This window comes from Ornithodoros turicata, chromosome 2 (genome assembly GCF_037126465.1).
Source record: "Ornithodoros turicata isolate Travis chromosome 2, ASM3712646v1, whole genome shotgun sequence".
Lineage (NCBI taxonomy): Eukaryota > Metazoa > Arthropoda > Arachnida > Ixodida > Argasidae > Ornithodoros > Ornithodoros turicata.
Genome location: NC_088202.1, coordinates 100,481,057 through 100,508,304, shown reverse-complemented (window position 1 = coordinate 100,508,304; position 27,248 = coordinate 100,481,057). Strand labels below are relative to the sequence as shown.

Below are 27,248 nucleotides of genomic sequence, written 5' to 3'. Positions count from 1 at the left end.
GAAAGGTATTTGTTTTCCCTGTCTGTTTGTTCTCGTAGAGCTATCTGAGATTGAGACACCCGATTGGGTTAGAACCATCTGAAGCCACCGCTGAGCGATCCGCGCACCATCTGGCGAGCGCTGGTGAAGGCTATGTTCAGTAGGCCAATCAGGACCCGCTAGCCATTATGGTGGGCAGGGTGTCGAACCGAAACGTTTTTCGTTCCGGTTACATCATAAACGATCGGGTACCGGTTCTGCTCCGGAGCAAAAAATAACGGTTCATACCGGTTCCGCTTCTGCTAGGAATATTCACCCCCACAAAAAAAAATATCGATGTTACAAAATGTAAACCCGTTTATTCCGCATACACGGTATTTAATATCAATAGACAGCTGTGAAATTGGTAGCTCCTGGTTCCTGTAGGTTACTGTCTGTTGAAATATGCTTTCTCCTTTATTGAAACACATGCTACAAACAGACTTGTTTGCCGTGACGTCATACGTAGAGTACTTTCTTGCTGGGTTGGAGCGATTGCATCCCATCCGAATGTCTGTTGCTACTGTCTAGCCAGCATGCACCACCGCACGAGTACGAAGCAAATCGAGGAACACCTTCATTCGCAAACGCGCTCGACGGCTCCGTTTTATTTTCTTCATGTCGTGTCCACAAAAGAGTTGCCACTTTGCACGGGCTTGCCCTCGCGTATACGTAAATGTATTCAACTTAGCTGCTCTCAAACAAGGGACGCGTTGCGTGACATTATCGATAAAGAAGCCGTTATGCAGCCCCCTTGGGTCGCGGTTTAGTTGATGAGAGTTTGGGGGGATCAAATTAAAACGAACACTACGGCACATTGCTGGAGAGTCACATGTACCTCGAAGTCTGTGTGCGTGTGCGAACTATAAACCATTACAAAGGGAACCTAAGGGTCATACTATACCGACATACATTCCACCGTAACCGTAACCCTCGTATAGTCCCCATGACATGACTTCAGAGCACACGACGTCTGTTTCATTCGCCTATCCGTAGTCCAAACCGGCAAAGTTTTTTCTTGGACCGAAAACCGTTAAATATATTTTTCGGTTTCCCTCCTGAGCGAAAATAACATATACGGTTTCGATTCCGTTCCGGTTCGCACCAAAATAGCGTTTTTTTCGGTTTTCAGTTCCGGTTTTCGGTTCGCTCCGACACCCTGATGGTGGGGCTTAGAAGTCTGTGGAGAAGTGAGTAGGCTTAGCGGGGACCAATCAGCGGAGCTGGCTAATTAGTATAGAGGCTCAGCGTGCACCAATCAGCGTAAAGTGGGTGGAGCCAAGTAATTAGCATAAAGGGGCAGCGCTATGATGAACCAATCAAGGATAAGTAGGTTTAGCGTGGACCAATCAACGTGAAGTGGGAGGAGCCAAGCAATTAGCATAAAGGGGTGGAGCTACGGTAAACCAATCAACGCTCAGTAGGCTTAGCATGGGCCAATCAGCGTGAAGTGGGCGGAGCTGAGCCGACTAATTAGCATAAAGGAGCGGAACTACGGTCAACCAATCGACGATCAGTAGGCTTAGCGTGGGCCAATCAACGTGAAGTGGGCGGAGCTAATGGCGACCAATCAGATGGCTTTGGGTTTGGATTGTGTTGGATTCCGACTGGATTGGGTTGGCTTAGAACTGGATTTTGTTGGCTTACAAGTGGATTTCGGCTTAGAATTGGATTAGAACAGGAATTCCTAGAATTGGATTAGAAAAAGGACGTCGTTGTTGGACCTAGGTCCCTACTACTTGCGTGCCGTCGAAGCTGAAACAAAACAGCATAGACGCACATTTTTTTTACGCATATGAGACGCAGCATAGACATTTTTTTTAATGAATAAGATGAGAGCAGCAAGGATACTACTTGTGCAGGCGGGTTGTGGGGTCGGGCGGACGTCCTGTCGCAAAGAGCTTGTAGCTACTGGACGACTAACTAATTAATCATTAATTCACTTAATAATTAGACGATTTCTGGGAAATGCGAGGTAGCAGAATTGGTGCTAGTCACTATTGAAATCTATCGTCCTTTTTGAACACCCTACAAATCCAACGTACTTCGAGATATAAATTGCCAAGTTTTGCTATGCAAATAAGCGGAAACCAGAACTACGCGCTACTGGAGCGCGGAAAGAGCGACAGGCATTCCGCGTGAGAGGGCCACGTGCTTTGGAGCGATAGAGCTGATTGGAGTAGGCGCTAACCTGTTAGCCAGATGGACCGCTCTCCGATCCAGATAAAGCGAAGGTCGTGTCGTTTCTGCGTTCAAGAAGTGCGTAGTTTTGGTTTCGGCTCACTTGCATGGCGAAATTTCACTGAAATTGACTTCAACATGTTGCATGATGTCAGAGCACTGCCACGAGAACTGACGCACCTGCGCGGCTCTCACCACGTGCCGATATTGTGTGTACTGTGCCGCGACGACAGAGAAGGGCAAATTCGTTTAGTCACTTTGAAAGGCTAATTGCCGTATTAATGGCACACAAGGCGCGAAGTGTCATTGGTGACGGAGCATACTCAGAAAGTGCATCGCCAAAAATTAACAGTGAAGAAAAGGAAGGAGACAACACAGGCGCTTACTCGAGGCCACCTTTACCTCCCCTTTCTAGCTTCCATTACGTTATTTTTAAATTTGCAGATGTATAGTTCCTAGGACTATGCGAGTATTGGGGCATTTCGAATACCGAAGCAAATAGTTGTGAATATGAACCAATATTCCAATTCCGATCCGATCCGATACGAATCGAAGTAACGGTTCAGGCTAGAAATGCTGCTGTGGCTGACTGTACGAGACCCCTTGGTAAGTCGCCCGAAAGCCGTGAATGCGCGCGGTTTTAGTTTCAGCTCACTTGCATAGCAGAATTCGGCATTGGATATTTCAAAGTACATGCTCGTTTCAGGATTACAAAATAGGATAGAAAAATACAATGGCTTTAACTAGGATCGGCTATACCATTCTGCTGTCTTAGTTTTGCCTGAAATCCCCTAACTAAAGAGTAATTAACGAATTTTAGGTAATTAGTCATCTTGTAGTTACATACTCCTTTCAAGCGCCTGGCCGTGTAACTCAACAGCAAAAACGGCATTACGGCTCTTACCTTGATATTAAACGATGACTATGTTTTCTCTTGCTGTACGACACAGACAAACGTTTTGAGAACAGACACCCCAAGCAGTAGAATTGGGGGTTGATTGGCGTAAGTCTTATAAGTGGAAAGCAACTTTGCGCGGAGCTCTGCACGAAACCACTACCATTTACAAGTAGTCACTTCCAGTTCCAGGCAATATAGGCACTATACTCACTTCCAGGGCTCTGCATTGCGCAGGATGTTATCACGAGTTGACTGAACAAGCATACATTACTCAAGTGAAATCTTTGGTTTAATGCATTCAGAACAACATTCGCAAAAAATATCGTTATACATAACAAGATAATGACATACGGTTTCATACTATGACGTGAAGATGCTGAGGCATGTAAATCCTCCCTGATGGAGCAACCATAAGCAGCTATATCCTATGGTTAGCCTGAACATGGCTGCCCTTTGATTACATTTTCCTATTTTCGTTCCTCTTCCTTTGAACAGAGACAGCTGCTGAGCCAATAAAAAGGAATATTTGTTTAACTTTCAGGGCAAACGGGCCCGTTTTGGCGACCCACCGTCTGGTACTCGATATCTCGTGTTTTGCGAACCTAACGTAATCTGATTTTGTAGTATGAACCGAAACTGTACAGACGTATACTAATGAAACTGCAATAGACGATTTTACGAAGATGTGCGCGTCACCAAGCACGCGGCGCAAAGCAGCATGGGAACATTGAGGGACACTGCTCCGTCGTCTGCTTCGGTTATGGCTTGGGCATGGGTCTGTTTTACAACGTTTGGGGGCACTCCGAACCGTATTCTGCAGCGCTATTTGTGGTCGCGTAGCCGGAGGTTTTTCCGTATACAGGCATGTATCACCTACACTGCGGCTCTGAAAAATCGTGGCGCAAGGATTTCCACAAAAGAGATAACGTTCCTGGTACGGCGGTAAGGCAGGTAACACGCCGGACACGACCGTCTAGTAAGGGCGCTCTACACTGGAGGAGGACAGTTGGCGCTGCGGTCGCCGGACGAAACTTTAGTGCAACAGGCCCATAGTACCCCGGCTGACGCTGAATGGGAAGGTTACCTCCGTCTCTGGCCATCTCATAATGCTATAAGGCGCTTGAAGTTCCCTTGCGTGCCACAGGTGGCGCTTGATATTGTAAAAGGTCTATTATGCGCGGTAAAAGGTAATGCCTATAAAACGGTCGTCGGGACAGTACCCTTTGCGGTGCTGTTCCCGGGAAGATTTCTTCTTAAAGGACTATTATGTACACAACGCCTGCCAGCAGATTTTCTCAATCGCGGTCTCAATGTCGAGATTCTGACATTCTGTCCTGATATAAGAGCATGTAACCACGTAAATCACCGACGTGGTTCTACAAGGCGGGGACGGAAACAGAACATTAAAGCGTAGTCGTAGTGTGATGTGCTGTTCAGATACACATATGTACCTGTAGCGTGACCGTGAATTGTGAATGTGACGTAAATTCTGGAATCCAAGCACAACCGGAAGAGATTTGTTAACCTGCATTAAAGCTGAACTGCTTCCAGAATGCGACGCAGAACGCCACGGCAGCCTATTTAAAATTCCTCTAGCTCGGATGCCACTCTGTAAAATTGCGCATATCTCAAATCACTGCGCCGTGACGTAGTCTTGCTCTGTCAGATACATTCGCGAGCATGTGTAGTTGTCAGACCTGTAAAGTAATTAATTGCAAGAAATTCAATTATTGTAAGTAATTACATTCGAAGTAATAATTATTTCTAGCAAATAAATATAGTTTTTGCATTTCAGTTATACGACCAGGCAGACATGCTGTCGAAGAGAGTATGTAGCTACTAGATAACTAATCACCTATAATTCATTAGTTAACTGTTACATTAGGGGCTTATGTGCAAAAGCGATCGAGATAGCAGAATGGGACACCATCCTCGTTGGAATCCGCTCAATTTCCCAAAACTTCTGAAACGAACACGTGCCTTGAAATATCCATCGCCGAATATTGCTATGCAAATGAGTCGAAACCAAAACCGTGTGCCTTAGTAGCATACGATCTTCATTAGCGTCGCCTTATCTAAGGTAAGGTAAGGTAAGGTAAGGTAAGGTAAGCGCAAAGCGGTTGATTTGGCCAGCAGATCAGCACTGGCTCCTATCATCTCCACCGCTAAGCACGTGACCCTCTGACGTGGGATGAGCGCTGTGCTCCCATCGCTCCTGAGGAGCATGGTTTCGGTTTGTGCTCATTTGCACAGCGAACTTCGGCTATGGATATTTGAATGGACGTACCCACGTGTACGTTTCAGGATTAGAAAAAAAAAGAATGGCTTTCAACGAGGATTTTTTCTCATCCTGCTATCTCACTTTTGCCCGAAAGCCCGTAATTAATGAGTTAATGAATTTTAGTTAATTAGTCTTCTTGTAGTTAAATACTCTCTTGAAGAAGATGTCCACCTGGCCGTATAACCCAACTGCAAAACTGGTACCTATGCTGTTATCATAGCTTTTAAAAAAAATCTGGTGCAGCTAAAAAAACACCGTTTGCTGAAATGAATGTAATTCAGTCTCAATTATTTTTCAGAGCAACTGTAGTTGTAATCGTAATTCAATTACTTCTGAAATGTAATTTTTACAGGTCTGGCTAGTTGCTTGTCATTTCTCGAGATGACAGATTTATTTATTTATTTAAAAAGTGTCCATCAACCGAAAATCCTACTAGATAGATAGAGACGTTTGGTAACGTGCTAGGCAAAACAGAGGAACTGTGTATATAGCTTCATAAGACTAGAAAGTGCTCGATCGAACTCAATGGGTCAGGCATCTGGCCAAACTTCCCCAGTTCCCTGATTGATGTACCATGATCGCGACTACATCTGCCAATCCGGAAGGAGGTTTATGCACCGAGGTCAGATCAAACTACTTGGTTTACGTGAGTTCTTCACGCAAGCATCTCAATGACTACACATACTGTCTTACTTCACCGTCAGCTAAAATTGCATCGCCGAATGCTGTTTGTAAACCGTTCCGTGTGCCCGCCAGAGCTGTAGATCATTTCGCTCAGGTGATCTCACTATCAAGAACTACCGCTTTAACCTGAGTCGCACAAGGAGAATGATTAAAGCAATGCTTCTGAAAAGCACATCCATTCCGAGGAGAACGACAAACTTGTTGACCAGCGATACGTTTTGAGCACCGAGTTCGTGCAGGATTTCCTCCGGTTCACTGAAGAAACAGAACGTATCCTCGTCGCAGTCCAGAGGTTGACGGCCAAAGCCATAAACTGCTGCGAACATTCCTTGCAGACCGTGGTAAATATGGGACGTGTATGTGACCCACCGAAATATCACATGAACAGAGTCCACTTTCACGAAGTAGCCACAGAACAGAAAAGCTGGAGATGCTGAAGGAAGGGCCATGTACATGCCGGTCTGAAATGTAAACAGTGAAATGTAAACAGGTGAAAACAGGTTTCAACAACGTCAGCTGGTCAGAGAGTGAAACGAGGAACGGCAGGTAAAAAATGACAAGCTATAACAAAATGAAAGCAAAAATAACAAAGAAATTTGTTCCGTCTGAGTGAACGGCTTCATTCTACAAGTCAGAAGCAAGTTACGTAGACGAGGCAATAGAACAGTGTGCACATAATATCACGCTCATGTCACTTTTTGTTCGATTAAAATTTCAGGGCAGCGTACGAGGTGTTATTTTTGCAATTGTGCTCATATCGTTGAAGTTTTCACGTAAACCTGAGATTGGCACCTGTGATCAGGGCCTAGGGGAAGTGCTCGTCGCGGTGCGTGATCGACAACCAACAGTATACGCAAAAGCACGAAGTGGCCCTGAAGACAATATTTTACCCATACAATCGGTTGGAGAATTACCATAATCCCCACTATATAGATGCTCCACTTTCACGCTATTATGGAGTGTATAGAAGGAGCGACACCTATGCATCGCAGTACTTTTGCGGCGCAACTATTCATATGGGTATAGTATTAAAAGCAGTAAAAGAACCATACTGAAGCTGAAGACACGGAACAGGAAGTGCTAAAAATGTCCCCGTAAATGTCCCCGAGTCAACTTGTCGCGCAACCACTCGCCTGGCTATCTCTTAGGTCGAACATGCATCTAGCTGGTCCGACCGGGGCAGATTGCTCAATTAAGTGTCATCTTCGCTAAGACTGGATTAATTGATGGTGAGCACCTGTAATAATGAACAAAGTCAGCACAGGCGACGAGCATCGTACATCCCTACATGCGTTTGAAAAGACTGGCGTTGTTGACAACCAATGTAGTATAGAAGGGCACTGAAGTCAGCACGGGCTCTGACAAGTTTACACTTTCCGTGCACTGAGAACGTTCTACATGATGCGCATGATAACGCCGGAAAATACGCTGTTCCTATCTCAAAGATGTGGAATAATTTGCTGCGTCAAACTTCGAACATGTGGCTTCATGGTACCATGAATGCTGCCTCAAATTCTAAAGCAGAACTTTTTCCTCCAGAAAAAAAAAGAAAAGAAAAATAGAGAGAGCAAGAACCAACCTGTAAACTGTTTTCATCAATGCTAGACAAAACCCTTATGCGTAAAGTACATTTTGTCGCCTGCCACAATTGTGAATTTTTCATTTCTTTCACTTGGAGCGACACTTGAGTCAGCCCTGCTCTTCCTGAAGGCACTAACGTGGTCTAGAACACTACATACGCCTTCAGACGTTGGAGCAAGCGTCTCGCGTCTCATACTCCACGACACAGCAACCGTCGTTTGAACCGGTACTGTTACCCGCCGAGGGTGACGCAAAAACAGGGAATGGAAAGGCTGCATTGGGGAGGTTTGTGTGACTGTCACGTGGTCTAGGAGGGTTGGAAGGTCTGGGAGATGAGAGAGTAGGGTGAATGTGTGGGGTGAAGAGGAGGCTGTGCTATGGACGAACGCTGCGGAACAAAGCCTGCAAACAAATCCACCAAGAGAAAAGACATTCTACGTCAATACAGTATACTAGACACAGTTATGTTTCATAGGTAGGGCAGGTAGGCAGGTTAAGGTGAGGTGGTGGTGGTGGTGATAGGGCTTGCCGTTGTCGGCCTCACGTATGTGGGCAACGTCACGACTGACGCCCTGGGGGAATGTGCGTCCTGGGCCGACTTCTAAGGGAACTGTGCCGACATATGTCTGAAAGCGTCTGAGGAAAACCCAGGAAAAACCCCAGACAGCACAGCCGGCACCGGGATTCGAACCCGGGTACCTCCCAGTCTCGACGTGACATGAGTTAAGGTGAGTAGGTAGGATGCCAGGTGAAAAAGGTGACTAATAGCGTGCGTCTTCGTCGGCCTTACTTTACGTGCAAGGTGCATCAAAAGCAGTGCTACATGTATAAAATACGCGCAAGTTACCAAGTGTTCAGCTAAATATAATCGCACCGTCCACCAAAACGAAAATATGTGTACAGTGCTTACGCACATCTTAGGTGGAACTAGCCGCCTGACAAGCGCTGCTGCAGCAGAATATTCTGAATAGATCAGACATGACAGAATACGTACGATAAGAAAACACATATTTTGAACCAACATTGGACGCGAAAAAAACATGTTGCAGAAGCGCTGTTGAAAATCTGGTAAACAACGAAGTTATGTGGCCAATAAACAAGAGTTTTATCTCTAAGGTTTCAGTCGAGGCTATCCCAGGTAGCGAGCAAGCTCCAACACCTTCCAGGGAAGTCGATAACCCAATAAACCAATAACCCCGTACTTGGCATACCTGCACAGTGCTGGCGGCTGACACCACAAGCCCTAAACCCTGTGATACCGACCCCACTTGAATGACGAGGCAAACCACCGTAGCTGCACGCCAAAGGACAGGAGGTTGCGATGTGATCCAGTAAAGGAAGATCATCATAAGCATCGGACAGCATATCTGCAAGGTAGAACAAAATGCGTGGGACATACAACTGAGAAAACGAACAGGAAGTATGAGGTTTGCTACTTTTTGTACTTCTGAATGGAAATGACCTCGTATGGCCGACAGTGAAGACAATATATTACGTATACAGGGTGGTCCACCAGCCATGATAGAAATAATAGAAATAAATAGAAATCAAAATTAGTAATAAAATAAATAGAAATAAGCCCTTGGCTCCGCCACGAGCTCATTTCCACGGATTTTCCGCGAATTTATTTCGGCAATTCCATTGCATTACGAGTGGGATTATGTGATATCCTGAGTAAAATGACCACGGGGAACCCATTTCCGCAAAGAAAACGTTATGTTGCCCTGGGAAATTTCGGAGTTCAATTCAAGAAATTAACTTTCCGTCAATTGAAATGAAATCAAAATGTTACCAATATGTGGTAAAAGTTATTGGCAGAAAAAAATCCCTTGACCGCATATCTCTCCGGGGCCTACGTTTTTTACTATGAATTTCTATCATGGTTACTGGACCCCCCTGTATATTGATCCAGACAAGTGTCCGCTTATAGTTCCACAGGTAATTGAATTTCGCTGAAATACTCTATGAATTCACCGAATGAGTTAATTCGCAGTTTGCTTTCGGACATTGGTAAACGTACGGAACGTGCTTAAGGAACTTTCATTCAACTGTTTACTTATATCCATAAAATTGTTCTTGGCTGGCTAGCCTGCACTCTTTCAGTTGCATTCGTTACTCCGCTTCTCATGTGCGTTGGTTGGCTATCACCTGTGTTAATCGAGTGTTCAGCATACTCAAAGGAGCACTGAGGTAAGCCCTTTTCTTTTTGTTCTCCATCGAATAAAATGAGTTCCCGCGAAAGGACGATGGGCGTATAGGTGACCTACAGAGCGAGCGCAAGGCCTTTGTTCTGCACACTTGCGGCGAAGAACATACAAAGAAACAAGGCGTGGAGCCTCCAATACGTCACGCTAGAATCCTGTCGGGCGTCTGCGGCTGCTTTCTCCGACTGTTTTTGTAAATTCGATTGCACAGCTATAACGCACTGCAGAGCGAAAATATTTTGCATGGTGACCCTTGCTGGACAGGTCGACAGGTGAGGCAGGATTTCCAGCGAAGGTAAATGTAAACTCATTGCTCCTTTAATTCGCAGCCTGCTCTCGGACGTTGGTAAGTGCGCGGAACTTCGTTAATCCATTTTCATTCAACGATATACTTATTGATAAAATTGTTCTGGCGGGCTAGCCTGCACTTTCAGTTGTATTTGTTATTTTGCTTCCTGTGTGCATTGGTTAGCTATCATCTGTGCTAATCGCCTGCACAGCAGAGCTAATTCGATTAACTGGTAAATGTGGGGTTCTTTCTTCATGCACTTTCATTCAACTGCTTACTGATCGTCAAAACTGCTCTGGCTGGCTGGCCGGCGTGTTTTCAGTTGGACTTTTACTTGGCTTCGCGCGTGCATTGGTTAACCTGTTGGCGAGTTCGGGTAAAGCATTTGAGGCACTCATTTCTGCCCCGAACCCGAGCGACAAATTCGGGTACTGCTGTCAGAGCACGAGCTGCGTGTTCGGGTGACGCACAACGGAGGAGTTCGCTCGCCGCAAGAGTTTTCGCTTTCATGTTTTTTTTTTTTTGTTTTTGCTGCCAGGGGTCGAGTTAGAACTGCCCTCAACCCTCTTCTTCCGCTCTCGACGAAGAGTTAATTCGCAGCTTGCTCTCGGACGTTGGTAAATGTGCGGTATTTGCTTGATCTAATTTCATTCAGCTGTTTACTTATCGTTACAATTAGAGATGGGACTAATCCAGAATTTTCCGAATCCGAACCAAAGGAAGGTTCTGCGAATCCCCGAATCTTACGAATCTTGAATATTTCGAATCCTTTCTTCAATAAAATGAAAAAGGGGAACAAAAGAGAGAGAGTTGAAAAAGCCAGGGGAAAAGCACTTCGACTAAAAAGTGTGTTGAAGCAGAATCTGATACCTTTGTTAAGGAAAAACAAATTAAATAATCATTCACTTTCAGGAGAAAGCATACCCTTATACTTCTTCTCAATTTACTGCTCAGAGGTCGGATTCACAAAGAGCTCGTGCGACGGAATCTGTCGTAACTCCGTCGTACGGGAAAGATACGACGAAGTGTAGATTCACGAAGGGCACGCGTCGCAAAATCTTCTCAGCTTACGGCGGAATCCTGCGAGAGCTCCCGAGCTGTCTTACGAAGAAAGATGGCGGCGTATTTGGCAGCGGTGGATTTGGAGACGGCAAACAAAGACTCCGTAATACACGCCCACGCATTGCACTTTGCCACATAACGTTCGAGATAATCCCCGAAGTGTCCATGACGCACTTTTTTAAGCTTCAACAAATGCTTCAATTTTGTTCTACGTAAAATCGGGTCACAGGGAGTTTTCAAGCATCCCCTACACCCCGCCGAGACACCCCGGAAAATTTTTTTAACATTCCTCTAAATTGTCTGCAAGAAAGGCAAAAAAAGCCATAAAAGCCCGCAGGCGAACATATTGGGAATGTCCCTGCTGGGTCGTCGAAAGCGTTTCGACAGTGATTGCATGGCATTCATTGGCTACCGAAAGACCGAAAGCACGTGTGGGACGGACGACTTCTTCTGACTGGACAACTATAATTGGTATACGATTGCATATTTTCGTCATCGTTACCATAGCGAAAACATAGTCTCGCAACCTTTGGCTGTTTCTCTCAGAGTTGCACGTGACAGTAAAATGAGCAACTTCCTCTGGAAAAGACGTACGCTCTACACTACGGTAGCTTTGTGAATCGTGTTTACGACGCCGTCGTACGCGCGTCGCAGGCTGCGACGTCTTAGCGCATCTTAGCGTTGCTTACGATCGCGTTTGTGAATCCGACCCCAGTGGAGTTAATTCGTGTCTTGCTCTCGGACTTTGGTAAATATGCAGTATTTGCTTAATCCACTTTCATTTAGCTCTACTTATCTTTAGAATTGTTCTGCCTGGCCTGCACTTTTCCTTTGTATCTGTTGCCGTGCTTTCCATGGGCGTCGTATTGCTATTTGTGCTAAGCGGCTGTTCAGCACAGTTAATTCGCAGCTTGCTATCGGACGTTGTTCAATATGCGGCACTTGCTTAATCACATTTCATTACACATTTTACTTCGTTAAAATTGTTCTGGTACGCCAGCATTTTTTAAAGTTGTGCTTATTACTTTGCTTCTCGTGTGTGTTGACTATCATCTGTGCTAATCGACTGTACAGAAGAGTGAATTTGCGGTTTGTTCTCGGACTTTGCTAAATGTGCGGTACTTCTTTAATGCGCTTTCATTCAATGTTTATCGTTCAGATTGCTTTGGCTGGTCAGAAATTTTTCAGTTGCATTTGTCACATTGCTTCGCGTGTACATGTGTACGTGTGCACTTTTCATTTGTATTTGTTGCTTTGCTTCTCGTATGCTTTAGTGGGCTATCTTCTGTGTTAATCGACGTAGAGTTAATTTGCGATTTCGTCTCGGACGTTGATTAATGTGCGGTAATTCCTTACTAAACTTTCACAGGACCGTTTACTTATCGTTCAAGTTGTTGTGGATGGATGGCCTGCACTTTTTCGGTTGTGTTTGTTACTTTGCGTCTTGTAGGCTTTGGTTGGCTATCGCTTGTGCTAATCGACTGTTCAACAGTGTCAAATACGCATACGTAAATTTGCTCTCGGGCTTTGGTAAATGCAGACCTGTAAAAATTACTTTTCCAAAGTAATTGAATTACGATTACAATTACATGTTCACAAAAGTAACTAAGTTACAGTTACAATAACTCATTTTCTATTGTAATTCAATTACGATTACAATTACTGAAAAAGTAATTGCATTACACTGAATTACATTCACAAAGTTGACTGCAACGGGCAAACGACGTGCAAACTGCAAGATTTGATGTACACATTTATTGCGCATGTTCTGAAAGATGGTGGTAGGCTTGTGGTAGAGAAACATGTTAGAGAAGTCTTACACAAGGACAAGTCTCTTGCCATGTTAGAGAAACACCGAACATCACAGTCAAAAGGCTTCCTTTCTTCATGTATGTGAACAAAGTGCGGATCATGAGTGCAGCTTGTAACGTCCATTGGCTTTTAAGAGTAAGGTATTCTCAAAGTTCTTGTCTGCAAGGCTGCCACGTCTCCTTGTCATAACAAGACCACCAACCGAAAACACGCGCTCCACTGGTGCACTGCTGGGCAGCCCAACATTGTACTTCATGAACACCTCGAGCACACAAGGAAGATCTTTCAAGCACTCTAACGACTCTGAAGTGCGGGTCGATACCCACCATTCGTACTCCTTTTCCCAAGGCGCAAGAGTTTTTCTCCTTCCACATTCAAATGTAAAAAAATTTGTACCGAAAAATGTACCGATCTGAATCGAGTCTCTGGGTAATCACTGTGAAAAAAGAAAAAAAAAAGGTGTGGAACTGACCCAAACATTGGGCCTTCCCAGATAGCGTTCAAAGTAATTCCGAAAGTAATTGAAAATGCGTTATGCGTTACTTGTAAAAGTAGTTCAATTACAGTTACAATTACATAAAACCTAATGTAATTCAAGAAGTAATTTATTATGAAGAAAGTAATTAATTACAGTAATTCAATTACTTGTAATTAATTACTTTACAGGTCTGGGTAAATGTGAGGTAGTTGCTTAATGCACTTTCGTTCAACATTTTATGTTCCGTTAAAACAGTTCTAAATGGCTGGCATGCACTTTTCAGTTGAATTTGTAAATTTGCTTCGTGTGTGCTTTGGTGCGCTATCAGTTGTGCTAATCGACCGTTCGGCAGAATTAATTCGCAGCTTGTTCTCGGACGTTAAAAAATGTACGACGCTTGCTTAATCCACTTTCATTCAACTGTTTCCCTTATCGTTAAAATTGCTCTGGCTGGCTGGCCTGTACCTTTCAGTTGTGTTCGTTACTTTACTTCGAGAGTGCTTTGGTGCGCCATCATCTGCGTTAATCGACTGCTCAGCAGCGTTACTTCGTAACTTGCTGAAAGACGTTGGTAAATGCGCGGTACTTGTTTAGTCCACTGTCATTCAACTGTTTACCTATCGTTAAAATTATTTTCGCTGGCCTACACTTTTAAGTAGTATTTGTTGCATTGCTGCCTGTGTGTGTTGGTTGGCTATTGTCTATGCTAATTGGCTGTTCAGCAGTGTTAATTCGGAGCTTGCGGTACTTGCTTAATCCACTTTCATTCAACTGTTTACGTCTCGTTAAAATTGTTCTGACTGGCTGACGAGCGCTTTTTCAGTTGGATTTGTTAGTTTGCTTCTGTGTACTTTGGCTGGTTTCATCCGGACTACTCCACTGCTCAGCAAAGTTAATTAGCAATTGGCTCTTGGACGTTTGTAAACGTACGGTACTTGTTACATACACCATTTAACTGTGTAGATTTCGTTAAAATTGTTCCAGTTTACCTGCTGCTTTTAAGTTGTGTTTTTACTTTGCTTCCAGTGTGTGTTGGTTGTCCACCACCCTGCCCATTGTGCCTTGGGGTAGTGGGCCGCATCTCATGTGGCCAATTTCTCCATTTATCATCATTAATTTATCTGTTGTTGTTGTCTATCATCTGTGCTAATCGAATCTTCAGCAGGGTAAATTGGCAGCTTCCTCTCGGACGTCGGTAAATGTGCGACAGTTGCTTAATGCACTTTCATTCAACTGTTTACTTATCTTTAAAATTGTTTGGACTGACTGGCCTGTACTTTGTTATATCTCTTACTTTGCTTGCATTGTGATTTTATGTCTATCATCGGTGCTAATCAGCTGTTCAGCAGTGTTAATCCGCTGCTTGCTCTCAGACGTCGGTAGGTGTGCGGAACAACCTTAATCCACTCTCATTCAACTGTTCAACAACAACTAAACTTGTCGTTAAAATTGTCCTTGATGTCTGGCTCGCACATTTTAGTTTGTTACTTTGCTTCGGTGTGCTTTAGTTGGCTATCCTCTGTGCTACTCGACTGATCAGCAGAGTTGATTCACAGCTTCCTCTCAGACGTTGGTAAATGTATGGTACTCGCTTAATCCACTTTGAGTTATTTGCTTATTGATAAAATTGTTCAGTAGGATGGGCGGCTTGCACTTTTCAGATGCATTTGTTGCCTTGCTTCTTGTGTACTTTGGTCGCCTATCATCCGTGGTAATCGACCATTCTGCAGAGTTAGTTCGCAGCTTGTTCTTGGTCGTCTGTAAATCTGCGGCACTTGCCCAATCCACATTCATTCAACAGTTTACTTATCGTTAAAACTGTTCTGTCTAGCTGGCCTACACTTTCAGTTCTATTTGTTACTTTGCTTCAAGTGTGCTTTGGTTGGCATCATTTGTGGTAATCGAGTGCTCAGCATAGTTAATTCGCGACTTGCTCTCGGACGTTTGTAACAGTGCCCCATTGCCTAGTCCACTTCCATTTAGCAGTTTACGTTGTGTTAAATTTGTTCGGGCTGGCTGCCCTGCACTTTTTCAGCTGTATTTGTTACTTTGCCTGCTGTTGGCTTTTGCTCTCTATTCATCGGTGCTAATCGACTGTTCAGCAGTGTTAATTCGTGACATGCTCTCCGACGTCGGTAAATGTGCGGTACTTGCTTAGAGCACTTTCTTTCAACTGTTGACTTATCTTTAAATTTGTTCTGACTGGCTGACATGCACTCTTTCAGTTCTATTTGTTACTTTGCTTCCAGTGTGCCTTGGTTGGCTATCATCTGTGCTAATCGGGTGTGCAGCACTGTTAATTCGCAGCTTGATCTCGAACTTTAGTAAATGTGCAGCACTTGTATTTGTTACTGTTCATTGCGCGCATTGGTTGCACAGCATGCTAATGAAGCATTCAGCAGCATTAATTCGCTGTTTACTCTCTTACAATAATTAGCAGTAGACTTACACGGTGGGTAAGCCTATAGAGTGTTGTGACATGCTGCACGTGTTGTAGGATAACACTGCGGACAGCGCAGGGCGCTGGTCGCTCTCAGACCTGCTTAGGGATCCTTTGGTGCGTCGACATATACTTGTCAGCATGGCCAGCCCATCTACATGCGCAAGAGGTGTGCCTCTTGTGAGCTGATCTCTCAGAATCCTTCCTGGCGTTGGAACGTTTCAGGCTACGTTACGGGCATGGGTACACCCACAAATATCGTAGAGACCTGCGGTCAGGCACCTTTTGCATCTCTTTGTGGTGGGATAACCTATATTTTTTTCGAGATAAATAAAAAATGTGACCGGCGGGCATCATTCGATTATAAATGTAACTGTCATGTGCTCCCTCTCCTCTTGCGCGTAATTATCTCTCTTGGATCCATCTGGTACCACGTGAGCTGCTCGTCTGACTATCTCAGCATATCAAGATACGAAACAAAACAAAAACAATATACTTAAGACGCTTCCTGGCTTTTGGTCTATTTTCACACCCCGATAGGGCAGAGATGTTACCACGTCAGTCCTTTTAATTGACTATCATTGTGTGGGCGTGGTTATGCGGACGGTGCTGGTACACTCGCATTATTTTCCTGCAACGCGCTGCAGGAAAATAATGCGGGTGTACCAGCACCGTGGTTGGTGGAGGTCCGCGCACACCACCATTTCAGGTCGCGGGTAGGGATGCATGTGGCGTCTGCAGCTGGCGTCTGCGGTGGCATGTTTGTGCGCTTGCGGGAACAAATTTGCATACCTGCGCTCACCTTTACCATGATGTGGGTTAGTTACTTGGTATGTTCCTTGTTCCATGCCTCAATTTTCTTGATGTGTGTTTGTGTGCGCTAGCTAGTAAAAAGATCATTGCGGTGTGTTCCACAACGTTCTGCACAAAGAATGCAGCCTTGTAGAATAGCTGCAGTAGTACACGCAGTGTAGCTGGCATAGTGCGTTTGTTCGCGATTGAAAAGTACGACCCTTTAAAGGAGCAAAGAGGTGACATTTAACATGTCTCGAAACCTTGTTCCATCAGATGCAACCATGCAAAATATTTTCACTCTACGGGGTGTTGTCACTGCGCAATTAGAATTACAAACACACTTGGAGAAAGCATGTAGAAGAGTGGAAGCGCAAAAAGAGCCTGGATGGCTGGAATGATCCCCACACGTGACGGCGTCAAGACTTCGTGTCTTTCTTCTTCATTTCATCCTTCTCTGATTGAGCGCTACTTGCACTCGCTTATGCTGCGCTGGTCAACGTCCAGACTCACATGATCAGGGATAGATGACGTCATGACCAGGGTGTCTACCAAATTGCAGCCTCCAAATTCCCTGTCTTTTCCAGGTTTTCAATGACAATTTCAAGCGAATATCCTGACCAAAACAAAAGGGCACTTGGTACCTTCTGCTACGTTTTGATAGATACCAGATAAAAAAAATAGTTGATTGAGTATTATCGCGAAGGCTGCCCTACTTTTCTGCCTCTGAGCTTGTCGTATTGGCGAACTGCTACTCGCTGCAATGTTGCTGTGGCGCGGCCTCTCAACCACTGATCCGCACTCGTGATCCGCTGTGCATCGTCACGGCGGTTGTCCGCGATTTTCGCTGACTTCAGCTGCTTTTTGGCAAATCCCCAGACAGCACCCTGACGTTTCCAGTCGCATCAAAATTCCCTGACATTTCCTGTTTTCCAGGTTGGTAGACACCCTGATGGCGTACGCTCCTTCTTTCCTTGTTCTCTTACCCGCTCTTTCCAAGAGTGGAAGATTTTTGAAAGGTGTCATAAGGAGAGGCCTCGCGTGCACTCAGCAGGTCATCTGCACTTGTCGTTCTAACGCTGCAGCAAAAAAGGAGAAAAAAAAAACAAACTGGCTTAGTCGTGTCCGAGCCGTATAGTGTTTACATGAAAACGTCGCGATCTCCGATTCATTTGCTCGGCTCTAGCTCCTCCACGGTGTTGAGACCTCCCCCAACCCCTCTGGATGCGCTCCATTGTCTTTGTAGGAAACTTTCACACTCACACAAATCGAAGTTGCCCCCGGTGGTAGAGGGTAAGGGCTCGCTGTGCGCGCCGGCGCTCGAATTTCGCTGCAGCGCTAATCTTGTTTGGCGCTCTCGTAGCTCTCTTCATCGCACAGCGCTGGACTTTGGGGGCTTTTTGGGTTCCTCTCGAGACGTCCCTTCTTCTGATTAACTTTTCCTTCGATTCTGATAATATTTTAGTTTCATATAATCCCACATTCTGGTAAAATTTATTGAAATTTGCAAATCTGTAAAATTTTGGTTAACGTTGTTGAGGTCAATATCGCTCGAGGTCCAGGTAGACCTTCTCAAGTGCTGCCCTACGCCACCTCGATCGGCTTCCTAGCTTCACGTGTTCGCGAGATAGACTGCCCGCAAAGTTCGCGTACCCCTATATTTCCGTCTCCCTCGCATGCGTCCGCCACACCCACACGTTGCGTCAGCCGCCGCAATGACCCTGCTAGGTAGAATCTCGCCACTTGGTCGCTATGGGTTTATTACTCACCGAGTTGTCGCGTCATGAAGTACGGCATAATTTCGTTGCATGGTAAATTTTGACCTGGCAACCAAACCGAACTTACAGACGTTCTCACGTAAAACAAGATGAGTCCACCTCAGTGCTCCTTTAGTTTGTCACAGGAAAGAAATTGCTTTATTGCAAAATCACAACAATCGCTGGCCTACAGAGTGTTACAAGAACCCTGGGTAGAGTGTATTACAAGAGCAATGCTCAAACGTCCACTTACCGTGAAAGGCATTTCAACTAATGTCCTTGCTATGTAATAGTTCGCAGGGCTGTACCAGCAATTTCGGTGTTCCCTCAATAGCACACTCATTTCAGTTGGAACTGGAAAGAGAAACACGCAGAATTTCAGGAAACATTGTATCTTACGCAGTGGTAAATACATGGTGGTGGTAAATACATGTGGGTACATGTGGGTAAATACATGGTGGTAAATACATGTCGACATTCTTGAAGCAGTAAGGAAACAGCCAAAGAAAGCATTACAAACATGAAAGAACAAACTCGCACAATATATGCGGATTCCGTTCTACGTAAATCCTACAGAATATGGTCAGGTTTGTCTAGCCCGCAAATGGTAGGTAACTGCGACACTAAAATCTGGAACGGTGCGTCATACCGTGGTTGTTTAGCTAGATATTGGACTGCTTTAGCTAGATATTGGACTGCTCTTCAATCGGAACCTTCGAATAAATGTCATCTGTATCCTACATGAACTATGTCGTTTGCGTCCACCGCACGTGCTTTCCGTAATCGATGTGTCACATATGCCTTGCCGACATTTTTTCCCGAGACACGCTAAATCTCTGCCCACATTAGACCTGCTGCATACAATAACCTTAAAAAGTTACACATTACGATGATTCTAGTTGTAAATCGTAATTGCTTATTGTTAAATCGAGAGCTCCACCTCTAAAGCCGTTACCATTGGTAAGGCTCCAAATCATAGAATCAACTCATACTGCAAAGCTCTTGGAACACTACAAAATATAATTTTCAATGTACGTTAAATGAGGTTTAGTGTTGGACTGATTCTACAACTGCACTGCCATAATTTCGTCCGAGAACTCTGGAGATATGTTCGTATTCAACCGTGTACGAGAAATCCGAAAAGTAAGTGCTAAGCACGTATGAAGACACGTAAGCTTACAAGACTACCCGGCTGACTTGTGCCTAGTGGAGTGAAAGCAGGAACGTTGTTGTCATCGAGAATACGGTGGGAAGGGCCACAATGGCTGAAATACAAAGAATAATGGCCAAGACAAAACGTCCGAAAAGAAACGCATACGTGACGAAGGTACGTCCTCTAAGACAACAGTGCAAGAAGTCCAATTTTCGGCAACCGTCAAGGAATGCAAGACAAAATAAGACATATTTGACATATATATTGAAATAAGCCATACTTGACATTAATCCTTTTGGGGATTATAGCGGTTTCTTAGAGTAACAACCTAAGTGTTACGGCTCATCAAGTGCATATCAAACGAATTTTGGGCGCAAAAGTGCAGAGGTGTTAGATGACACGAAAAAGTACTGGATAAAGCGAGTACAGAAGAAGTTTCACTATACCAAATGATTCAAAAATGAAAAAAGGAATCTGGAGACTGGACGGAAGAGCGCTAGCGTGCGACATACCCTACGAAGATCAACACTCAGTAATCCTTCCAACAAATGTGTTTTTGGAGGGGCTCTTAACATGTCACCTGCACGAGAACATGTATAACGCAGGTGCAAGAGACACGCTGGCATATATACGACTGTGTTCAAGCTTTTGAATAGTTCAAGGACAACAGACAAACGAAGTACTTCGAAGACGCGTAATACATTGAGATGCTCGCAGAATTGAAAACAGTATATGCACAGTATTCAAAACAGTATTCAGGCACCGGAAAGGACACCACTTCCTCAGGACCGGGCTACTCAGCAGCCACCACTCAGCACAACAGGGGTGGACCTTGCAGGCCCGCGTTAGGCAAGAACGCAAGACATGAAAAAAATCGAGCACGGGGTACTAGGTACCTATATCGTGATATTTACTACAAGGGCTGTACATCTGGAGATGGTTAATAGCACGACAGCAAACAGCTTTTTGCAGCCGTTTAGATTTATAGCATGTTGAGGACTCTGCTCCACCATATACAGCACATGTCGTCTAAATGAGTCAGGTCTTCTAAATGAGCTCATGAGGATATCAACTAGATGATGAACGACCCCACTCTTCGGCAGTTCACACCGCCTAACTGAATACGCTGGAACGTGCAAAGAGCATGTTGGGGGAGGGTTCTATGAAACACTGGTAAGAAACATGGTCTTCTCCACAACAAGCCGTTGGAAGAACCAAAGACAGAAGAATCTGAGACGACACTCGACGAGCTTGAAGGAATCCTAAACAATTGCCTGCTAACCTATGTGTACACAGATGCTGACAGTCTTTTTCCTCTCACTCAAACGGGAATCATTGGAGGACACATGGTGCCTTCAAAGCAAGCCAGTAAACACGTCATCAATGAAGATATGGCGGAAGTCTTGTCACACGCGTTTTGGAGTAGCCAGTTCTGACTGGGTCGGGACTAACCTCTCCATGTTTTTCTTCTTTTTTTTTCAATCCAATCCAATCTTGTCTCAGACAAGGCTTCATGTATACATGCAAGCTTAACTCTTTCATGAATAAATGAAGAGTTAAGGGGTGCTTTCACGACGAAAGGTCGGCGAAAGCCCACCGTAAAGGGTGAGAGACATAATCCTAGTGGAAGACGTAAGAAGTATTGGCGCGTTTTGTCAAGTAGGGCTAGTTCATTTCATCCTGTAATTAAACAATGAAGTTGAACAAGGTATTCGATAATCTATGCTCTTTGTCTTCCGTGACATTCAGGGACAAAAAGGAAAAAATACTTGCCCAACATGTCTTCCATATGCCTGCATACATCCCAGTTGCTAAAATTATTTTCACGCGAGATCGCTGAAATCGATTTTTCGGACCGACAGCACAATCGATAGCAGAACTAGCCCAAAACAACAATACTTACATATTAGGACGGTAGGCATAATGGACTGGAACAATGCGACGCAAATACACAACATGAGGAGGGAGGCGTTGTTCATCACTTTAGTAGCGCTGTCACCGAAGTCGTAATATAAAAACGCTAGCATCACGGTGAAGCACATGTACGCTACGACGCGAAGGTGTGCAGATACCTGAAAAAGAAATAAAAGTTATTTCGGGTGCCAACGCTCACTTGTGTCGTACCAAAACGCAGCCGTTTCGAGGCGCGCAAATTGCTGGCCGCGCTCAGATCTCCGAAAGAAGAGACGCGAAGAGGCCAAATACCTGCCCTTTCACTCTTCCTTTTCCAACCTCCAGCTGATAACGGCAGCACGGTTGCAACGCAAAGAAAGAGCCAGACGAAACAGGAAGGGGCGGGTGACAGTTTTTCTTCCGCCGCATTTTGCACCTTGACGGAGAACTGAGCCCGGCCGACAATGTGCGCGTCTATCGAAACGACGGCTTTCGTTTTTAAGCTATTTCAGGAAATGTATTTTGCAATGCAATGGCTAAATCCGACGTGCGCTTTCTGTTTCTGACAAAAAAAACGTGATGTTGGCTTCGCAAATTTGGGAGATTAATTGGAAAAATTCAATTTCTCGCGAACTAAGTTTCAGAAGAGTGCTCAGAAGTAACGGCAAAATCTCCCTCGAGACAAATAACGTTGACACCACAACGTTCAGACAAGTAGATTTTATAATGCGATTTTTATCACGCTAGGTGAAACACCCTGTATACGTATATACAGTGTGTTTCACCTAACGTGAAAAAAAAAAAAAAAAAGACATCGTATTACAAAGTTACTTGTGCGAACGCTATGGGGTCAATGCCATTTATATCGGGAAAGATTTTGCCTCGACTTCTGAGCAATTTTATAAATTTAATTCGCGAGAAATCGAATTTTCCTAATTGATATCCGAAATTTGCCATGTCAACATCACGCTCTTCTGATAGAAAAAGAAAGCCCACGATTCACCCCATCGCACTGCAAAATACATTTCCCACTACTTTGGCAATAGATTTTAAAAAATTGCGAAAACCGTCGTTTCCAGGCGCGCAGATTGCCGGCAAACTCATGGCGAATTCGGGTGGTCATTTCATGGCAACACGGCCTAGCGCTCGGAAATCTCTCGGAAATTGCCCGCGCTGGATCATGTGACATTTGCCACCCGAACACGAGTTCCAGGAATCTAGCAGTTTTAGTCGCTTGGATCACGCTTGGGGCATTTCGGTCGCACGTCTTCGGGTTTCGTCGTCAGCGGACCCACGTGAACTACGATGTGCCGGCCAATGAGGGCACCCGCCACCGTTGCAAAGTGCATGTGACGACACCGAATATTGCTGGGCAACCCACTGCTCGGTCGTAAAGAGGCCGGGCGAAAAAAGGGCTAGCTGGCAAATACCGGGCGCTTGGAAAGCCCCACGCGAACATGCGAGATTGCTTCGCTTTGACCAAGCGAACATACTGCTCGCGGCCTGTCAAAAACAGTTGCCACGAAATGACCAAACGAATTGCACATCAGTTCCCCGTCAAGTTCATGCAAGATGCGGCAGTAAGAAATGATTTTTGCAGTGCAACGGGCTAAATCCGACGTGCGCTTTCAGTTTGTGTAAAAAAAAAAAAAAGAACCGTGAGGTTGACTTGGCAAATTTCCGAGATCAATTATGAAAATTCAATTTATCGCAAAATGAATTTCAAAAAAGTGAACAGAAATCATGGCAAACCTTTCCCGAGATAAGTATCATTGACCCCACATGTTCAGTCAAGTAGATTTTTGTAATACGACTTTTTTTACGAGAGGTGAACCACTCTGTGTACAGTTTTTTTTTCTCGACAGATTTTTTTGTCAAAAATTATTAGAGCTGCATAAATTTCGTTTTTGCAGGCGGGTAATATTGCCAGGCGGACATCCTGTAGGACAGCCATGTATAAATTATACGCATTTAATAAATTACACAATTCATAAATTATCTAATTAGATTAGCAGAAGTCTGTCATTATTCAAATCCATCGTGCTTATTAAACACCCTGACAAGCGAACGTGCCTCGAGAACAAATTCCCGAACTTCGCTATGCAAATGAGCTGAAACCAGAACTACGCTACCAAAAATCTGTGTGAAAAAAAAAAACTGTATATAATACCCGATGACAGTCTAAACACCTACGCAATAAAGCGAATCTCGGTTGTCGTTGTGGTGAAACACTCGAAAAATACAAGCGCAAGGATGTGTATTATTCAACACACAGCTGTAATTTAGACAAAGTTGTTGTTCCTCAACACCAAGCGTCTTGTTCCGCGTTCTAAGAACAACCTATCTCAGTAATGCGTTAAACTGACACATATCGCATAGACTTTTCTCACCTTATTTCTTGTTAAACAGAGAAAACACCGCCTAGCTAGGATAGCAAATTGCTTAAAGGTGCTAATCCGTACGTTGAACTCTTCACACGCTTCTTCTTGCTCCTAATGAAAGAAAACAGGTTGTGCTTGATCACCGATAGAGCATGAGCGATCATGGAGTATCCAACAAGATTAAACACACAAATCCTCGCACAACGGCCTTAAGCCCCATTAAACTGTTTAGTCATGAAAGGCGAATGAAGATATTAGAAAGTGGGGAAAGGGAAAACGATTATGGTAATCTAGGTTTGTAACTCAGTCAAAATTGTGTGGCTTGTAGTTGCACAGTTTGGGACAAAAGTTCACGGAACACCGTGGTGTCGCATTTCTCCATTGCAGGTACACCCTAGCAGCAAAAACGAGCGGACACACATATTGAGAGATGGATAGAATAGAGTCACTAAATAGGAAGCAGAGTAGCGACACTTAGCCGCCGGCGAGCGAGCCCGTCATCTTGGGTCCGGCGTGGCTGCGTCGCCTAGCAATGGGACACTAATCTCCCCCTTCTCCGCCGGAGAAGAACGCGCAGTCGAGCCAGCTCGCAACCGGGGAAACCGGTTCTGGATGGAGGGGACTCAACATGGACGCGCGTTCTTGGAATGAGAAACCACGTGACATGACGGGTCCAATCGAAACCAAAAGGCGGCTCCTGCACGGAAAATGAATGCGATACTCTGTATCCCTATTTAGTGACTCTGGGATAGAATAGCCAGTCATTCGTTTCTTATTCGATCTCTTCCAGATACATAGCGTGGTGTTGCTCCGATGCAGAAATATGCCAGTGCCGTGTTCCGTAAACCCTTGTCTCGAGCTAGTGGAAGTATGTACTAGGATCCCAAAAAACGTGTCATTGCGTCGCACGTGTCTGCGACGTTGACGTGCATTAAACATAGCTGTAACATCGTGTTAGCGTTTTGCGACAGTGAAGATTCAACCTGGTGCATATAGCAGAGCTTCCTACCCGTTTGCTCATTTTCTTTCCTCCATACTTAGTGAGGACAGGATGGTCGAAGTTGATATCTTCGGGCCCATCAATGCCCACAGGTGTGAATGATTTTGCTAGTCTTTCCTTGATTGGTCCGTATTCACCAGAGGCTATTTCTGTGACTGAGGAAAGAAGAGGATGGGGGGGGGGGGTCGAAAAAAGAGAAGAGCAATGTCACTCTTATCATGTTGTAAGAGCGTAGTCACATAATCCCACGCAATCTCATCGACTGATTAACATGGGAGGGTCAAAATTCAATCCGCCGAATCCCAGTTCGCCGAACGTAGTTAAACGGGTTGCTTGTGAGTGGGAATGGTGGGAGCTGATTAAATGGGAAACGAACGAGAAGATTGTCATCGAGCGTCATACTCGAAACGCCGAGTCTACAGACACAGGAACAGACAACGACGACGACGTGTCCTTTTATTAGTTTTGTGTCTTTCCTTGTGCCCATGCAGACATAGGCCTTTTCAGTATAGAGTTCCTCCGTCGGCTCTATGCATCTAATTATTGCATGTCTATGCATCTTGCATCTATCCCATATTATCATCGGACATCTCCTGCAAGATCGGAGAGTGCTGAATTAACCCCAGGGAGGTCGGGCTTGGACTACGTTTGTGCGGGCCGAGCCTAACAATAGCGGTCCAACTCTCTTTCAAGGTTTCCAGAACCATAAATTACCCCAAGAGTGTATTGCTCAAAGCGGCATTGAAAGCGAGTGACATGACGAAAGGATGAGGAAAAGAACAGTTTTCAATGCAGAACAACCTATATTCGCCGAATACGATACGGACTTTGGATCATTCCGCCGTTTGGGACACAAAGTTTTCAGGACCAAATAATTACGGCTTTCTCCTAGTGTTCAATGCGTTCGACGAGTTGGGATTCGGCAGACAATGAGGACACGACATTAGAGCTTACTGAAATCCGCAGGATTATGGTAGAGCGGACACTGCAGGTTCTGCGCACTTAGGAAGTTCAGCAACTTGTCGATTGGACCGTTGTAAATGCACATGCCTTCTGATATCATGTACAGCTGAAACACAAAAGATTGTTAGGATGACACATCGTTCAAGGAGGAGGCCAGAACTTGCGTGAACCTCAGGGGGGTTGTTACACTTCCATTACATCATGCACGCATTATAGTCTACGCCAGGGTATTGGGAAAACGATAAATTTTCTACTATGTCGTTGTTAGCGAAATATAGACCCTTGAAACAGGTCCCGTTCAGGCAATTACGTCACGTGGGACGAGAGCTTTGGCTTTTTCAATTGGTTCTCATAAACACGTGACACCTCCAGCGGACACCGCCTGCAAGGGCCCCAGCCTCACTGGCGGAGGGGTCTCCCGTGATGTGACAGCCAGAGCAGTTCCAGATTCGCGGTGCCAACTTTCAAGGCGTCTATTACCACATTCGCCGTTGAATTTGGAGTGCACGTCCGTATCGATGCGAACACCCGCCGTTTTACATCGATCCAGCCTAAACCAGGGTCGAGGGGTCACAACCTCTCTATGTTCTCGAAGAATACTCCTTCTATCCAATAAGAGAGTTATGGTCTTTATTTCCTCATCGAGTAACTATAAGAAAATCGCGCATATTCACAAGCAACTAAAAATGACAACAGACATACAATATATTTAACTACATAAATATAGTTAACAAGGCCTACAAGACGCCATAACGTGTCGGTTGCTATTATGATATAATAACTATTATAACTATAATAACTATAATTACTAGTATTATAATACTAGTAATAGTTATTATTGTACAGTATATTAATAGTATTGTAGTTATATGCTACCTGAAGGAAGTCATGCCGATATTGTGTCATGTTCCGTGGTGGATTCAACAATTTATTACTTATAGTGACATATATTTAAAACCAAGGTACCACCAAACAATGATGGCACTGCGTGACGACGAAACATGGCGGAGCACAAGTGTATTCTTCAATTACACAGGGAAGGTTAAGGTAATCGATGTTCACAATTCAAATGACACAGGCTTCGAAACCCATACCTTGAGGTGATTCATAATAGCAGTTTCCCTTACCTTATCAAAATGTGAAAATAGCTTCGCGCTCGGATTGTGCACAGAGCATATTACGGTATGCCCCGAAGCTGCCAATGATTTCATGACTTGGACGCACCGTAAAGCTGAATTACTGTCCAGACCTCTGAAAGACAAAAATACAGAGAAGAAATGCTAAAGTAAGCGCAGCGAACGTATATATTTCGCATCACAAGGTCGCCAGTATTCGCTCCTTTTCAAACGTAATCGTCATCTAGCGGCAAGATGACGTGAAA

General features: G+C 44.6%; 1 protein-coding gene across 6 annotated transcripts in view; it reads right to left on the bottom strand.

Annotated features, from left to right (window-relative positions):
* Nucleotides 1-3,368: 3,368 nt before the first annotated feature.
* LOC135385840 (ATP-binding cassette sub-family G member 1-like) overlaps nt 3,369-27,248 on the bottom strand; it is a 97,798-nt gene continuing 73,918 nt past the window's right edge. For all 6 annotated transcript variants that reach the window (XM_064615406.1, XM_064615403.1, XM_064615405.1 and 3 more), the window contains 8 exons: nt 26,995-27,118; nt 25,859-25,973; nt 24,914-25,059; nt 23,914-24,015; nt 21,534-21,702; nt 18,731-18,831; nt 8,855-9,010; nt 3,369-6,523 (listed from right to left, as the gene is read on the bottom strand). In XM_064615406.1, the coding sequence (XP_064471476.1) occupies nt 6,176-6,523; nt 8,855-9,010; nt 18,731-18,831; nt 21,534-21,702; nt 23,914-24,015; nt 24,914-25,059; nt 25,859-25,973; nt 26,995-27,118 (1,261 nt within the window). In that variant the 3' untranslated portion in view covers nt 3,369-6,175. The remainder of the gene's footprint in view (nt 6,524-8,854; nt 9,011-18,730; nt 18,832-21,533; nt 21,703-23,913; nt 24,016-24,913; nt 25,060-25,858; nt 25,974-26,994; nt 27,119-27,248) is intronic.